General features: G+C 42.3%; 2 protein-coding genes and 1 long non-coding RNA gene across 6 annotated transcripts in view; 2 read left to right on the top strand and 1 right to left on the bottom strand.

Annotated features, from left to right (window-relative positions):
• The window catches only part of LOC124254805, a 210,956-nt gene that overhangs the window by 134,299 nt on the left and 60,222 nt on the right, over positions 1–16,435 (bottom strand). The window lies entirely within an intron of this gene.
• LOC124254799 (B-cell receptor CD22-like) lies at positions 1,127–13,482 on the top strand. 4 transcript variants are annotated; one of them, XM_046688651.1, is made up of 13 exons: positions 1,127–1,212; positions 1,349–1,702; positions 3,198–3,497; positions 5,076–5,342; positions 5,809–5,934; positions 6,106–6,121; positions 7,462–7,517; positions 9,885–9,929; positions 11,024–11,103; positions 12,651–12,719; positions 12,924–13,091; positions 13,188–13,271; positions 13,368–13,457. In XM_046688651.1, exons 1-12 carry the CDS (start codon positions 1,170–1,172, stop codon positions 13,221–13,223), a joined length of 1,560 nt encoding a protein of 519 aa, XP_046544607.1. In that variant the 5' UTR covers positions 1,127–1,169; the 3' UTR covers positions 13,224–13,271; positions 13,368–13,457. The 4 variants fall into 4 exon arrangements, with proteins under 4 accessions (XP_046544607.1, XP_046544606.1, XP_046544605.1 ...); XM_046688650.1 differs by having other exon boundaries at positions 13,188–13,480; XM_046688649.1 differs by having other exon boundaries at positions 12,924–13,476.
• LOC124254818 lies at positions 13,612–16,387 on the top strand. Its single transcript, XR_006892564.1, has 2 exons — positions 13,612–15,590; positions 15,748–16,387. It is a non-coding gene; the product is annotated as an uncharacterized LOC124254818 (long non-coding RNA).

Here is a 16,435-nt window from a genome sequence, read left to right as displayed (position 1 = left end):
ACTGTATTTCTTAAATAATGTGTATGTGTGTACGTGAGAGGGGAGAGAGACGTGGCTGGTACAACAGTAAGTGTTTGATAGAGAGAATATTACTCGGGCAGTTCAAGAGAGGGGTCTAGAAGTTTGGTGTGAGGGGTAGGGCTGCGGTAGGGTTTGGATGGAGGTGTGTATTCAAATTCAAGCAGTGTTGCTGTAGAGAAGGTGAAAATATGTTTTTGTAAGCATTGAGATTTTAACATTTAAAGCTCATATCATTTCTTTGCGAAATTATCTTCAGCGTTAGCAAGTCATGTCAGATTTGTAGGCATATTATCAATATTTTAAATAGGTATCAGTTGTAGCGATAGCCCGAGTCAGACACAGTACATTTCAGTACAAGCGGTAAAAGTGATACGTGATGGTAGCGCGGGTGAGTGGCTGATTCAGTGGGTGAGTGGGTGAATCCGTGGGTGAGTGAGTAAGTGAGTGGGTGAATAGATAAGTGAGTGGGTGGATGAGTGAGTGGTGAATGGGTGAGTGAGTGGGTAAATCCCTGGGTGAATCAGTGGGTGAGTTGGTGATTGTGTGAGTGGGTGAATCAGTGGGTGAGTGAGTGGGTGAATCAGAGTGAGTGAGTGGGGAATGGGTGAGTGGGTTAATCGGTGGGTGAATGAATGGGTGGGTGAGTGAGTGGATGAATGGGTGAGTGGGTAAATCACTGTGTGAGTGAGTGGGTGATTGAGTGAATGGGTTAATGGGTGGGTGATTGAGTGGTTGACTGAATGGGTCAATCAGTGGGTGAGTGAGTGGGCGAATCAGTGAGTGGGTGAACGGGTGAGTGAGTGGGTGGGTAAATAAGTGGGTGAGTGAGTGGGCGAATCAGTGAGTGAGTGGGTAAATCAGTGAGTGAGTGGGTAAATCAGTCGGTGAGTGAGTGGGTGAACGGGTGAGTGAGTGGGTGGGTGAGTAGGTGATCGCCAGAAATGGGCTTCACACATTGTACCCATGTGGGCTTTGATGGGGGACATATTCACAAAAGGAGTATATGTTGTTCACAGTGCAATATCTTAGCACAACGTCAGGTTCACCGGGAAATGTTTATAGGGAAATATTATCAAGTGAAACTACATTATGTGACGCATTATATCAGAAACTGCATCTGTCAGTTTTTACTCACCACACTGGTGACTATGTTTCTGGATTTCACTGTGACCGTAGCACTATATGGGTGTGGTATGTATCTGGCTTCGAAAACTGAAATATATTTTGAATCTGTGGTTAAGTTGCTTTTCGGTTTAATCTTTTGCTATGTTTAACAAGTGTATCTAGTATTATCGAGTTCTGATTCTAATTACCTTTTCGTATACAGCACTAGCCTCCTTGACAACTGGATACCCACACACTGTTACACGTGTTGGCGACGATGTTAACATAACCATGAACCCAGCGAATGTCAGCTTCCTATACTACGTATGGGTGAATGGTTCGGTAGCTGTGAGACTGTTACTGGTCCTGCCTAAGTCACACCGTGTATGGGTACTCAACAACAGTCACACCGGCTACACGACCAGGATCAGATACACCGGGGAGGACTCACTATCACAGACAGGACAGCTGAGGTTTACCATCTACAATGTTACTGTACAGGACGCTGGTACTTACTACTGTCAAAGAACCAATGGACAGACAGTTACTGGATGTAGACAGGTCCTCGTTGTAGCACGTGAGTACTGACTGGGGTTAACAGAACAATATGAATGCGCCTATACTAAAATGTAATTAACCATATATAAATACATGTATGTGCGTGCGTGCGCATGCGTGTGCTTGTGCGCTTGTCGTCAAAGAATGTATTTTGCAGTTTAACATCGAAAGCCTTCTCACTCACAGTATACCCGTGAAGATCCGGGTTAGAATTGGTCTTCAGTAACCCATGCAACTAACGGGATCGGGCGGTCAGGCCCGCTGACTTGGTTGACACATGTCATCGTATCTCAACTGCGTAGATCGATGCTCATGATGTTGATCACTGTAGTGTCTAACACAGACTCGATTATTTACAGATCGCCGACATATAGCTGGAATATTGCTGAGTGCGACGTTAAACAACAACAACCAACCAACCAACCACTCACTCACAGTGACCCAATTCAAACGTCAGCTCAAGACGTTCTTATTCAACTAGCACTTTGTGTTCCAAATGTGCTACTCTGACAAGCGCTCCGAGCATACATGTGTATGAAATTAAGCCCTATACAAGCAACCTTATTATGTTTTACAGATTTGAAAATAGTATGCACCCGAGAGGGTTTGGGTGATCCTGGCACAGTCAGGCTGGGAAAGCTCATCATCAGCTCAGGGCCCTTGCCCCCTCTACACGCAGCCCAGACAGCGAATGGGACTTCTCCCAGGAAACACTGCCTAGTCGAACCCACCAAGAACTTTCCGGAGAATATGAATGCTCCCCAACACTGCAGCCTTCTGCATTAACCAGAGTGTCAGAAGGGCTGTGCTCCCGGTGGAGAACCGCGGCACTCTCCTGATCTGCGCCAAGAGATCAGGAGGTACCAAACCAAGGGCACCGAGAACAATGCGGAACCTGACGACAGTGTACTTGGGATTCAAAGGCGAGGTCCGCATATTCAGAATGTTTTTCCTGAATCTTGCCAATCACATTGCTGTCAAAAGGGACAGAAAATACAATGATATAAATAAATGGCTTTATCAAAAAGGACAAGGTCAGGTTTGTTGGCAGGAATTCTTCTGAGGCTGTATATGGGCTTATTCCACAGAAGTTTGAAATCATCATTTTCCTTGACGCCCTGGACATGTTCAGGGTCGTACCATGGATGGACCTCAGTCAAAGTCAAAGTGAGTCCACCTGTCTTATCACTATAATCCCGAGCGCCAGGCAAGGTAACAACAACTAGCGTATTTTAACGTCATTTGGTATGACGTACCTTGGGATCAAACCGGCCATGCTTCTCTCTCCGGGCAAATGATCTATTCACTTGAACAAGGAGGGAGTAGTTGTATAGTAACTATTATATTTAATAAACAAACACAATTCGGAGTATTAGCGAGTCGCTGGCTTTTATTTTATTGACAAAAACGGTAAATACTTCAATAATAAAAATGTCAAAACATTTAGTAAAATCTTGTTTATTGACATTCGCATTATGGTCTCAATGGATTCATATCTCAATATTTGTTCACAGAGAAACCAACCACACCTACCATCACCGGACCTGCCTCACCTGTATCAGGTGAGAATGTCACCCTGACATGCTCCTCCTCCTCCCGGAGTCTACCCCCGGACCACCCCCCACTGACCATGACCTACATCTGGAGGAGGGACAGGACTCTGCTAGAATCTGGTGATGGGTCTCCTACAGGTGGAGATGACCTGACAATAACCCACGTCAGCAGAGAGAACCATGGCGACATCTACAGCTGCCAGGCTGTGGAGGAGGGGCTGAAGTCTAACTGGAGTGACGGACATGTGCTGGATGTTCTCTGTGAGTAAGAACTTACTTTGTTGTAGGTATCAGAACCTCGAATATGTTATCTTGCAACTAATACACGAATACCTAAAAACATATGTCACATCATTGTTATTCGCCTGGATATATGTTTTAAATATGAGCAAAGGCGAGCACTGAGCAACATTTAAAACTAACAATACATATATACAGTCGAACCCCATTTACTCGGACCTCGTATATCCGGAAACCCCGCCTTCCGGGCGATTTTTAGGTGAAACGAAACTTGCCTTCAGTAATTGTACTCGCTTAGCCGGACCCCGCGCTTCCGACCCGCACGGAGAAGTTTCAAGTTTTGTAATTATATTAATGGATCTGATGATACGGAGACGAATGCATCAGTTTATGTTTTTGTCTCGCAATTCGAACGTAACAAATGCAGATTTTAGAGAATATAAATGCACGGTGACACACAAAGGTCAACACAAGGTTATCTAAAATATTACGAAAAAACGGAACATAGGAGACTCACTACCAACCACGCATGCCAAAGTTTCAGGATATTTCAAATAAACATTACTGAGCAGTGGTCGTTTACTAAACCAAAGGGATTTTAACTTGTTACCTTAGAACTAATATACATGTATCAGTGCTGATGTTGTTTTAACGTGATGTATCCATATAAGTAACTGTTAAGGACACGCTGTTTTCAAAACTGTTTTAAAGAGCAATATACTGATGGCTTACTGGATTACATACGACACTTGCTGATATTCCAGATGAAAAAAGTGTAAATTTAGAGTATATTCTACTTAGGATTGTATGTAGACTGTATGTGGTCTATCATAAATCTTCCCCGACGCGACACACAATACGACCTGAAAGAAGACCTGAAAGAAGATCTGAACTGTCACTGAATATGTGACGCCAATGACACCTACCTGAAGTAATGACTCCGTGGCCTTTGTTCGATGTTTGTATGTAACTTGGCGGCGTTCAGCTGGCACTGACACAATGCATTTCAACGTTCAGTTTATTACTCAAGGTTCAACTATTGCCTTATGGTGAATTGGACCTCTTACCTGGCTTTGTATTAATTAACCCTAATTATTCAAAGTTATTATTCTGGCGTAAGATGAGTTGACTGTGATAATCAATGATGCAGTTGATGCAGCTATCATTCCAACTGCATAGAACTTCAGTATGGAATGATATCGTGTTCCTTTAACATTGACGCCAAATGATCGTGGAAATTACATGTGTTTTCCTTCACTATCCCCCCATGTCACCCCCGCACCCACCCCACCCCCACCACTTTGTACATCACAGAAACACAGATGCAACATAAAATGAAGCATACAACTTTTTTCATGACAACTTCTTATTTATTGCATAGAGCGACGTTTCGAGGTATATCCTTACACCGTTATCAAGATAAAAGTAACCTGTTACTTTCAAACAATCAGATGCAACTTGCTATTTACACTTACTTTACAAATGTGTATTGGGCAGTATTCAGAATCAGTAGGATCAACTAATGCATGCAGTACATGTTCCGTTGTTTGCTTGTGATACAATGTAGAGGTACTGACCATAGCTCTTTGTGCCTTCCAGATGGACCTGACAAGATACAGTTTGACGACACAAGTGACAAGCTGGAGGTAGAAGAAGGGAAACCTGCAGCTGTGAGATGTTCTGCTGACTGTAACCCTGCCTGTACTGTAACCTGGTGGGACATCTTCAGACAGACGGTGATTACAGGACAGGGGGAGGCTGTGTTGTCTATACCAGCTGTAGATGTACCTGTGTCTGGACTGTACACGTGTTACGTCAACAACACACATGGGAGTGCATCACGGAACCTGACGCTGGAGGTCTTCTGTAAGACTTGCACAGATTGCGGAAACATACTTTAGTAACGGAATATGTAACACTTATGGTTATATTTGGATGTACCTTTAATGACTGATTACGTCTTCACTCACATCAATATTCTCGAAACAAACAGAGATTATCAACAATTATTCATTCAAACTCGTAATACTGAATAGGAGGTCAACCTTGACAATATTCTGTTGATGTGACATCAAGCCAATGTGATTCTTCACTTTCAGATTCTCTCAAAACAAAATAAAAACATATCTGAATTGAGTAGAACAAAGTATATATACTTACTCTATTATATCATATATATAGTTCGACAAACAAACCAGTTCCAATAAATCGTAACATTTGTGACACATGAGTCCATATATACACATTTCGATGTGATCTTATTCCATATATTGTACAATGTATATATCTTGAATCCTAGGAAAGCTTCTATTTTGTATGGTGCATGTTGCAGCACGTGAGGTAACTGAATCTTCTGCCGTTTCCATCGTACCTGTGGCTGCCGTCTGTTCTGTCCTCATTGTCGTCATCGCTTTTGCAATCGTCGTCGTCGTTGCCCGCAGACACAGGATCAAGAAAGGTATTGTATTTGTAGTGATAGAATCGAATACGAGTTGTGCTGCTATCTCAGACGTATTTCCTGTCAAGCATCTCGTCAATCTGTTACTACAATTACATCAAGTACAGCTGAATACATTCTTAATAATGGCTTTGTACGAGTAGTGATTACATAATGTTTTATGTATTTCAGGAGGTAAAGTGTACAGGTGAGGGCTCTTCCCGATAGCAGATAACTGTTGACAGTAGATCATTTCAAGAATAGTGAGAAGAACACAGCGTTTATATGCACGTTAAATATTCCTGCATTCCCCTAAAAGGTAAGGTACATGATTACCCCTACAATCTAAGGTACAGGGTTGCCCCTACAATCTAAGGTACAGGGTTCTCTCTACAAGGTAAGGTACAGGGTTGCCCCTACAATCTAAGGTACAGGGTTCTCTCTACAAGGTAAGGTACAGGGTTACCCCTACAATCTAAGGTACAGGGTTACCCCTAAAATCTAAGGTACAGGGTTGTCCCTACATGTTAAGGTACAGAGTTACCCCTACAATCTAAGGTGCAGGGTTGTCCCTACAAGGTAAGGTACAGGGTTACCCCTACATGTTAAGGTACAGAGTTACCCCTACATGTTAGGTACATGGTTACCCCTAAAATCTAAGGTACAGGGTTACCCCTACAATCTAAGGTACATGGTTGTCTCTACAAGGTAAGGTACAGGGTTACCCCTACAATCTAAGGTACAGGGTTACCCTACAATCTAAGGTACAGGGTTACCCCTACAATCTAAGGTACAGGGTTGTCTCTACAATCAAAGGTGCAGGGTTACCCCTAAAATCTAAGGTACAGTGTTACCCCTACAATCTAAGGTACAGGGTTACCCCTACAATCTAAGGTACAGGGTACCCCTACAATCTAAGGTACAGGGTTACCCCTACAATTTAAGGTACAGGTTTGTCCCTACAATCAAAGGTACAGAGTTGCCCCTACACATTAAAGTACAGGGTTACCCCTAAAATCTAAGGTACAGGGTTGTCCCTACAAGGTAAGGTACAGGGTTACCCTACACATTAAGGTACAGCGTTAACCTGCAATCTAAGGTACAGGGTTACCCCTACAATCTAAGGTACAGGGTTACCCCTAAAATCTAAGGTACAGGTTTACCCTTACAAGTTAAGGTACGAGATTACCCCTACAAAGTAAGGTGTATGGCTACCCTTGCAAGTTAAGGTACAGGGTTACCCCTGCCAGTTAAGGTACAGTTACCCCTACATGACAGTCGTTCAGGGCTATCTCGAAAACATAAAGATACAGGATTAGCATTGACGTTTGCAGTTTCAAGGTGAGCAAATTCCAGTTGTAGGTTTAGCTCTAAGATAATGTCAGAAATTATTGTTACCGGGTATGCTCGGGTAGTTATTCTAATAATATTAGCATTTAAACTAATTAAAGGTCGAAATTTTACAGTTTTATCTTTGCAATCTGATGTATGCCGAGTTATGATATGGTTACTTAATCCTCCACTTCAGTTCAGAGTTGTGTCTTTCAGGGCTGGCGACCGCAGTATGGCTGACAACGAAGCACAATTTCAACAAGATCCCAGTGGTAAGTATCAGGGTCCCTATCCACAAAACGTTCGTAACGCCACGACCTGTCGGGTGTCGGCGCATGTCACCAACAGACTTGTTCGTAATCCGTGCAAAAAGTTTGTGTGTAATATACACCCTTCATAGTTCGCAGGGGCGGTGGGGTAGCCTAGTGGTTAAAGAGTTGCTCGTCATGCCGAAGACCCCCGCATGGGTACAATGTGTGAAGCCCATTTCAGGTGTCCCCCGTCGTGATATTGCTGGGATATTAATAAAAAGCGGCGTAAAACTAAAATCACTCACTCAAGGTTTAAGCCAATCAGCGTAATTGTATATAGTAGATATATTTCAGTTTCATCACACACGCGGGGTAAGTACTAGACGTTAGAGGGATGTACGCTTAAAACACATTCACAGCCAGTTTACGTAGATGTTCATGGTGTCAATCACTAGATTGTCTGGTCGAGATTAATATTTCCAGACCGTCGCCATACAGCTTGTATATTCTTAAGTGCAACGTCACAACAAACAAAAGAATGATTGAAATCTTTGCTTGTGACATCGAGATATGGATATATCTAATAATAATGATACTTTCAATCGTCGCATATAGCGTGAAGAATGTAATATGTAATATAATATAAAGCATTGTAACGGTAGATCACACGAACGGTATACGTAATGTACAATGGACGGACAATGAGAAGCAGGAGAAGGTGTTATATTTTTCAAAATCAATAGGTTAGGGTCACAGGTATAATGTAAAAGTTTTGTTCCTCATTACTCAAGATCAAATTGTTAAGATGTGTTCAGCAATACCCAGTGTTACCCACCCCACAAATACTCGAACTCCCTCCCAACTCACCCAACCCCACCCTCCGCATGCACGTCCTTGTATTTGTTTCAGATTCCTTGTACTTGAAGACATTTGTTTCTACTCAACTTGGTCATTTGAAAATCATTCATGGGCTCTTGTTAGCTTTCGGTTTGCCCGGAAAATAGGACCAGTGTTCAAGGAAGATGAATTATGTTCCAATATTAGAAACAAGATGAACCCAGAGCATACATCACCTGACCTTGAACTATCTGTTTGGAAAAACACGCGTTCGCAAACAAACAAGGTATTCAGACAAGACAGCTGAAAAGCCGCTATTTTTAACCACCCACACATGACCCGAGTAATAACAAGGTTCTTGTGTTGCATTTCATATATGTCAAGGAGCAGTGGGGTAGCCCAGTGGTTAAAGCGTTCGCTCGTCACGCCGAAGGCCCGGCTTCGATTCCCCGCATGGGTACAATGTATGAAGTCCATTTCTGGTGTCCCCCACCGAGATATTGCTGGTATATTGCTAAAAGCGGCATAAAAACCAAATTTATTCATTCATTTATCTACGTCACACAAAAGTATTGAAAGCAGGCCGTTTACTACAGAATAAACCAAACCACGGAGTAACATGAATGTAGGTCGGTCAAATGTTCCACAGGTCGAGAAAAACGCCATGCGCAGTCGCATATTATCTGACAAGCCACTCCTTGTGCTAACTATTAAGCAATATTTCATGTACTTGCACACACAAATGCTTCACTGGCGTGCAGTGTAATACTGATTACAGAAATACCGTTGACTGCAGAATGCTATGGTGACAAGAAGTATTTAGGATTGGGGGTCTTGAATGTTAAGCTGTCACGTAATGGATACGATTTCTAGTAGTTCAGGTGGTCACTACCTTAAGAGGTGAGGTGAAATTGGGTTTAACGTCGTGCTTGAGAATATTTCGCTCAAATGACGACGTGCATCCATGTGTATGTGTATGTGCGACTGCTTGTACTAGCCCAGACTTAAGCTGGTTTTATAGTGCTAGCTCACTGAGATACCACGCCGCAGTGAAGCATGAATACCCCACTCAGACACATTATACTGACTCCGAGCCGACCAGTCCTTGTTGTACCCATTAATGCCGAGCGCCAGGCAGGGACCAACAAGTGCAGTTTTTAACGTCTTTTGGTATGACGCAATCGGGGATCGAACCCGCGACCTTCCGCTCTCCAGGCGGACGCTCTAACCACGGAGGCGGTCACACTACCTTAAGAATCTACCAGTAATCTACCCCGTGAAAATCTAGACAAGAAATGTTCTTCACCAATCTATTATTGGCGACTTACAGGCGATCAGACTGACTGCTTCATTTCTTCATGTCATCATGTCCCAGTTGCGGAAATCGATGCTCATGATATTGACCACTTGTTTGTCTGGTCCAGACTCTATATTACAAACCGCTGCCATATAGCTGGAGTATTGCTGAGTGTGGTGTACACACGTACAAAACCATTGATATTGTTCCCCTTGTTGTGGTATTTGTTTCTGACTGTACACTTCTACCTACAGACCTGTATGCCAAGGTGAACAAAAAGAGGAGGCGCAGAAGAGAAGGTACAGTCCGTCTTTCTGTCCGTGTGGTCAGTGAGTCTCATTTGAGGTTAGGGGCGGTGGGGTAGCCTAGTGGTTAAAGCGTCCGCTCGTCACGCCGAAGACCCAGTTTCGAATCTCCACATGGGCACAATGTGTGAAGCCCATTTCTGGTGTCCCCCGCCGTGATGTTGCTGGAATATTGCTAAAGGGGCGTAAACTAGACTCACTCACTCTCTTGAAGTGATGCTGTACATGACGTAATCTACGCCCCTTTAAGTCTTCCTACGCCCAGGACTCTTTACCCTCAGGCGTGTCCGTTTGTCCTTTTGACAATGCGCCGGTGAACGTATCATCTAGAGCATTCAATTCCCTATGCGGTAAGACTTCCGCCCGTATCCCCCCTAAATTTTAACGATGAGAGAAATTTCTTGAGTGACATTTATAGATGTTGGATATATCTATCAGTATGTAGATATAATTAATGAAACATGTTAAAACTCATTCTTATCAGATGAAGAATATTATTCAGGTGATAAGATTTGACTATTTAGAATGAATTTAAGGGGGGATACGGGCGGAAGTCTTTCCAAAGGGTCGGGACCATCAGTGTTAGAACACGTATTTGACACCTTATTATTAGGTGTCTTTGTTAACCAAGATTACTGATAGTTTGACAGCTTTTTGTCAAGAAGCAATCTCTATTCCTACGGAAGCTTTTTAGGGCCATTCGTTTTGATGATTACACAATACCATATAGAAAGTAGTCACATGTGACATACATGTATGCTATATTTGTGTGCTGGCGATTAGCTGCCTGACTCTGAGAGTGTGGGCTCGAATCCCGGATGGGACTGAACCCAACAAAAATACTAGAATCTATACTTTATTAAGAAAGTGTAATCCCAAATATAACATATGTTCCATTCATTTTTGTTTTGTTTTTCTTTAAATTTCAAAATGATATGTTGAAATGATAAGTTATTATCTTGAAATTTCAAGACAATAAGTTGATATTTCATGAAAAAAAACAGAAAAAAACGAATGACCCAAAAGGCTGCCGTACCAATCTTACACAACTCTTTAATAATCTATACTCCTTGTTCTCCCTTCTACAGTGTCTGATGTTTATGCCACGGTCCAGAGGGTTCAGAGCAAACAGTTTGTGAACAGGGCTTATGCAGGTGCAGGACCATCGGTAAGTTATGGAACTGTTTTCCTTAAAAATAATTTTTGAAAGGAGGATAATCTATTGCCATTTAGTCAGTGTCTCGTTAAGACGTGGATACGAGATAGGGGGGTGGAGGCAGGCAACGTGGAGTAACGAATGTGTCCAAGAGCGTTCGTTGTGGTACTCTTGGATAGTAGTTCAAGAGGCGGAAGACAAAAGTCAGCAGTATAGTTGAAGACAGCAGCAGCCATGTTTCTTCTGGTTGGGGAATAATGGTAGAAATGGTACTTAAGATGGAAATCACGTGACAGAACGCACATCGGGACCGAGACCCGCTCTGTCACTTACACGCATTCAGAAGTCGGACGGCGATTCTTCATCGTCGACGTAGTCGTTGTGTTGTTGGTGAGACGACGGCCTTGGCCGACGCCCCGACTAGCCGCACAGTCCGTCCGCTTCGGTGGATGATCTGGGCCCGTTTCCTCGCCTCGTCTCTGACTGGTCTCCCCTGCTTGGTCTCCCTGACTGACCATGTGAGTCCAGTTTTATGCATAGGGACATTACGCCGCGTTGTGCAAGGTCACTGACCTGTGCACATGTACATACATAAGATCCGCCGACGTGGGGAGATGTTAATTGACATTTACTGATGGCATTGAGAATTAAGGGTCCTTCCCTGAGGGGGGTTTATGATAAAAGGGCTACACCGAATGATTGCTGAATACATTAAACAGACAAAGGGGATAGAATTTCGGTGCACTTTGGATTTATATGGAAACAATTATGTTGTTTGAACATATGAAGTTTTACAGAAACTTATTGAAATGGTTTACTCTATGACAAATGCATGAATTAAACTTTCACATTGCACTAATAATACTAAGGGTTTTGGTTCCAAAAGAAATGGCCATCGGCAGCCTATGCTTGTCGTTAGAGGCGACTAACGGGACTGGGTGGCCAGACTTGTTTGACACATATAACATTGTATCAGAATTGTGAATATCGATGCTCATGACGTCGACCACCTGATTTTATCTCGTCCCGAGTCGATCATTCACTGACGTCTACTGCTGAGTGTGGCGTAACGCAAGCAGATAAACGTTCAAATTGATTCTATTTCTAAAATAAGGACAGTCAAACGACATCACAACATCTTTGTTTTCTGCACAATTCCCCAGCAAGATTAATGCCATCACTTTGGTCACCATTGGCTGTAGGTTAAAGAGAAGAATAAAGAAACTCGCAGCTACCAAGACGAGGCCAATGTCGAAGTTCTAAAACACTAGTCAATGTTATTTTTATCAAGAACAGACTTACGTACAACTAGTGGGACAATACTTTCACATTACGTCCATCAATAATTTCAGTTGATGATATTATTACATTCTTTTAATATTCATTAAAGTAATTCAGTTAAGTTTAATTCTTCATAAAAATCAAGAATTAAATGAACATTAACATATCAACAAAAAGTCCTTTCAAGAACTTGAACATGATGTAATGAATGAGATGTGTGAAAATGTCATGTGTTTAGTACATTATCATTAGATCGTACATGTGTTTGTTATTTCCAGTCTGAAAATGCAGTTCTAATCGACTATGCAGGACCAGTCGCAGCCGAATACAACAACTGTGGAGAAACGGTAGGCTTTTTGTCAATATCCTGCCACGTTCCAGGGAAGAAACGTCTCTGATTGGCTGACACAATGCCGACGCGAAATTGTAACTCACTCAAAAAGATAGCATAATCTGCTGTAGAAAACTGGTTGGTTCTGTAAATGTATCAGGTGAAATTCCCCTGGAAGAAATGTGAGACAGTTGTAAGTGCAGTTGTGTTTAACTTTCAGAATGATGACGGTCTGACCTACGCCGACCTTGCCCTTGATCCGCCAACCTTTATCGACGGCAACCCCATCATACACAGAAGGGAGGAGCCCGTGGTATATGAGGAGATAGACTTCGCCCTCACCCCCGGGCCGCAGCTGCCGGACAAGATCTGGGAGGTTGAGGAGCAGGAGGAGGAGGAGAGAAGGCAGTGCTTCTGGGAATGATGATGAACAAACCTTGACAATCCCTAGCTGCCGGACAAGATCTGGGAGGTGGAAGAGCAGGAGGAGGAGGAGAGAAGGCAGTGCTTCTGGGAATGATGATGAACAAACCTTGACAATCTCTAGCTGCCGGACAAGATCTGGGAGGTGGAAGAGCAGGAAGAGGAGGAGAGAAGGCAGTGCTTCTGGGAATGATGATGAACAAACCTTGACAATCTCTAGCTGCCAAACAAGATCTGGGAGGTTGAATGGGAGTACAGGAGAATCTCGAGGTTACATTTAGTGAGTGAGCGAGTGAGTGAGGTGAGGTGAGGTGAGGTGAAATTGGGTTTATTGTCGTGGTTGAGAATATTTCGCTCATATGACGACGTGCATGCGTGTGTATGTGTATGTGCGGCTGCTTGTACTAGCTCAGACTGAAGCTGGTTTTATAGTGCTTGCTCACTGAGATACCATGCCGCAGTGAAGCATGAATACCCCACTCAGACACATTATACTGACTCCGAGCCGACCAGTCCTTGTTTTACCCATTAATGCCGAGCGCCAGGCAAGTGAGAAGTGGGCGTGCGTGCGCTCGTGGAACTGTTATATTCTATATAATGATCCACGGTTATAACGAACCGAAACCAGAGGTCCCTTTACAAATTACGTATATTACAAGTGTTTATAACAAAGGAATAATGTAAGCATATATTTCCTAACTATATGTACTTTTTGAAGCCGACATTTACATTTTCATAATCTGTATCAAACTAGTGTCTACTACTGAGGGGGATACCCCATGGAGAGTGTACGTCTGTGTGTGTGTGCGCGCGTGTGCGTGTGTGTGCTCACCCTTATGTAAAACTTAGTTTCTAAACTTTATTTCATATTGCTCTGTGTGATCTCTGGGGTTTTTTCCTTTCCATTGATATTTGCTGGTTGTGCCTTTTTAGGGAGAGAAATAAAGGCTTTATGAGTCACTTTGAAAGGCGACAGATCTTACTTAAAGCCTATAAATATCAGTTGACATTACCTTTTTTTGTCGAATTACCCAAATGTTGTGAGAGTATTTTGTCAATCGGTTGTTGTTTTTTAACTCATATAACGCTTGGCATCTTATTGTTCATATAACGTAAGCATCTAGTCTTTACAGAGGCTAGGCACGTTGTGTTTATAAAGCATTAGGATTTTGGAGTTCATATAACGTTTGGCATCCTACTGTTCATATACGCTAGGCATCTTGTTGTTCATAAAAGGCTAGTCATCTTTCTGTTCATAGAGGCTTGGCATCTTGGTATTTGAATAGGCATGACGTATTGGTTGGTCATGAGTCAGAGAGTTGTTTCCTTTCATCTGAGTTGTTCAAATATGTTAATTTGTGTTTTGATATCGTTTTACTGCAAACAGCATTACATCATTTTGTTATTTTTGTGTTTAGTTATACACGTGAGACTCGATGGGTATTCTTTTGAATAGCTTAGTGAGTTTAGCTTTACGCCGCACTCAGCAATACTCCAGCTATATGGCGGCGTTCTGTAAATAATCGAGTCTGGACCAGACAATCCTGTTGTTCTTCCTGGATGTAAGACCAGTGTGTCGTGAGGTAGATTTGTTCCGTTGACTTCCTTGCTTTCAGAGGAATTTCAGGATTACTTGTATATAGATCTTTACATATTTACTCTATAACTCACATCCCTTAATCTTTTTTTATTTTTTATTATCATTACATTCCCTATTTGTTTAAAACAATTTTATTAAAAGCAGATCTTAGTATTCACTAAGATTATTGTTTATCGTCATGCATACGATAGAGACAATCGTATTTCAGTTTTACAAAATAGGTATTCGTAAGGTGTATATATTTTGTGTTTGATCTTCAGTTACCTTTTAATGCATAAATAGAATATGTGTACATATAATTCACGACTCAGTCTTTGCAAGGATAGCAAGACAGCTTTACAGACTGGGTAGCCGTGCCCATGGAAACGATGTATGTGTCACTGTTGTTCATAATGACGTTGTACATGTCGTCATCTCAAAGTCAGGGATGTATAAGCAATCAAACCTGAACAGTATTATGCATGGAAGATTGTTGTGTTACCTGTGTGTATGGATATATATACACGTGGGCGTTATTGAAGCATCTCGAACTTTTTCGAAATTTCGCATTGAAGAATAACTGGTGTGATTCATTTGTGGAAACCCGACCCGAGAATAGTGAGCTGACCAACATAAAGTCTAGCAGTACTATCACACACGATGTGAAGCCGACACTAGCAGTATGTGCCGAGGTATTTGCCTTGCGGTCATTTCAACAACGCTGAAAATCACTCAGCTATCACCTCCAAGTAGATTTTTTACATGCAGTGTAAACCCTGGGAACCGTTGTACAAGGCAATCTCAGAGGTACAAGCGGCGTAAGTCTATGTTGTTATGTGAGTTACGATCCCTTTGGCGCTGAGAATGTCGTAAGTCTACATTAAGGTGTGGGAGTTTAAGCACCTTAGCACTAAGACTGTTGTAAGTCTATGTAAGGGATAAAAGTTACGATCGCCTTAGCGCTGAGATTGTCGTACGTCTATGTTCAGGTATGGAAGTTACGATAGCCTTTGCGCTGAGATTGTCGTAAGTCAATGTTAAGGTGTGGGAGTTACGATCACCTTATCGCTGAGATTGTCGTAAGTCTATGTTAAGGTGTGGGAGTTCCGATTATCTTACATTTGACTGTCGTTAGTCTGTTAAGGTATGGGAGTTACGATCACCTTAGCTCTAAGACTGTCGTACGTCAATGTTAAGATGTGGGAGTTACGATCACCTTAGAGCTTAGATTGTCGTAAGTCTATGTTAACGTATGGGAGTTCCGATCTCTTTACATTTGACTGTCGTAAGTCTACGAGCAGATGTAGGAGTTACGATGACCTTAGCGCTTAGATCACTTTGTACATCGTCACCACGGGTCACGTAAGTCAGGTTTTGAAATGGAGGGTCTCTATCTCTCACTTGTCAGCCAGAACAATCGCAAAGGTGTCCATCTGCTTCAGATCGGGGTTTGCCAGTATTGTTTAATGTGATTTTGAATCAGATGATGCTTAATTAATGCTTACATGTATACTAGAATCACCCAGTAGAGCATGGCATGGAGAACTGTGGTATGCTTTAGTTTCGTTTCCATACGTATTCTACTAGTCGTTAAACATTGAATGTGCCAATCATCAAATTATTTTTATTCTATATTTGCTATTTTGCAATACCTGTTTATGGTAAATAAATGCTTGAGCAAATGGAGTCTTACACTTTTGGTTACATTCGGCAAAGCCACAAATAGAGTC

Source organism: Haliotis rubra, unplaced genomic scaffold (genome assembly GCF_003918875.1).
Source record: "Haliotis rubra isolate DU_JTF1 unplaced genomic scaffold, ASM391887v1 Scf583, whole genome shotgun sequence".
NCBI classification, from domain to species: domain Eukaryota; kingdom Metazoa; phylum Mollusca; class Gastropoda; order Lepetellida; family Haliotidae; genus Haliotis; species Haliotis rubra.
The sequence above is the reverse complement of the archived record's forward strand: the minus strand, read 5'-3'. Positions and strand labels throughout refer to the sequence as shown.

Bases quoted from the DNA above. Each gene is read 5' to 3' on its own strand.
- LOC124254799 (XM_046688650.1), top strand. From the start codon at position 1,170: ATGTTTCTGGATTTCACTGTGACCGTAGCACTATATGGGTGTG. The intron at 7,518-9,884 runs GTAAGTATCAGG...TTCTACCTACAG, and splicing joins ATTTCAACAAGATCCCAGTG to ACCTGTATGCCAAGGTGAAC. The intron at 9,930-11,023 runs GTACAGTCCGTC...TCCCTTCTACAG, and splicing joins GAGGAGGCGCAGAAGAGAAG to TGTCTGATGTTTATGCCACG.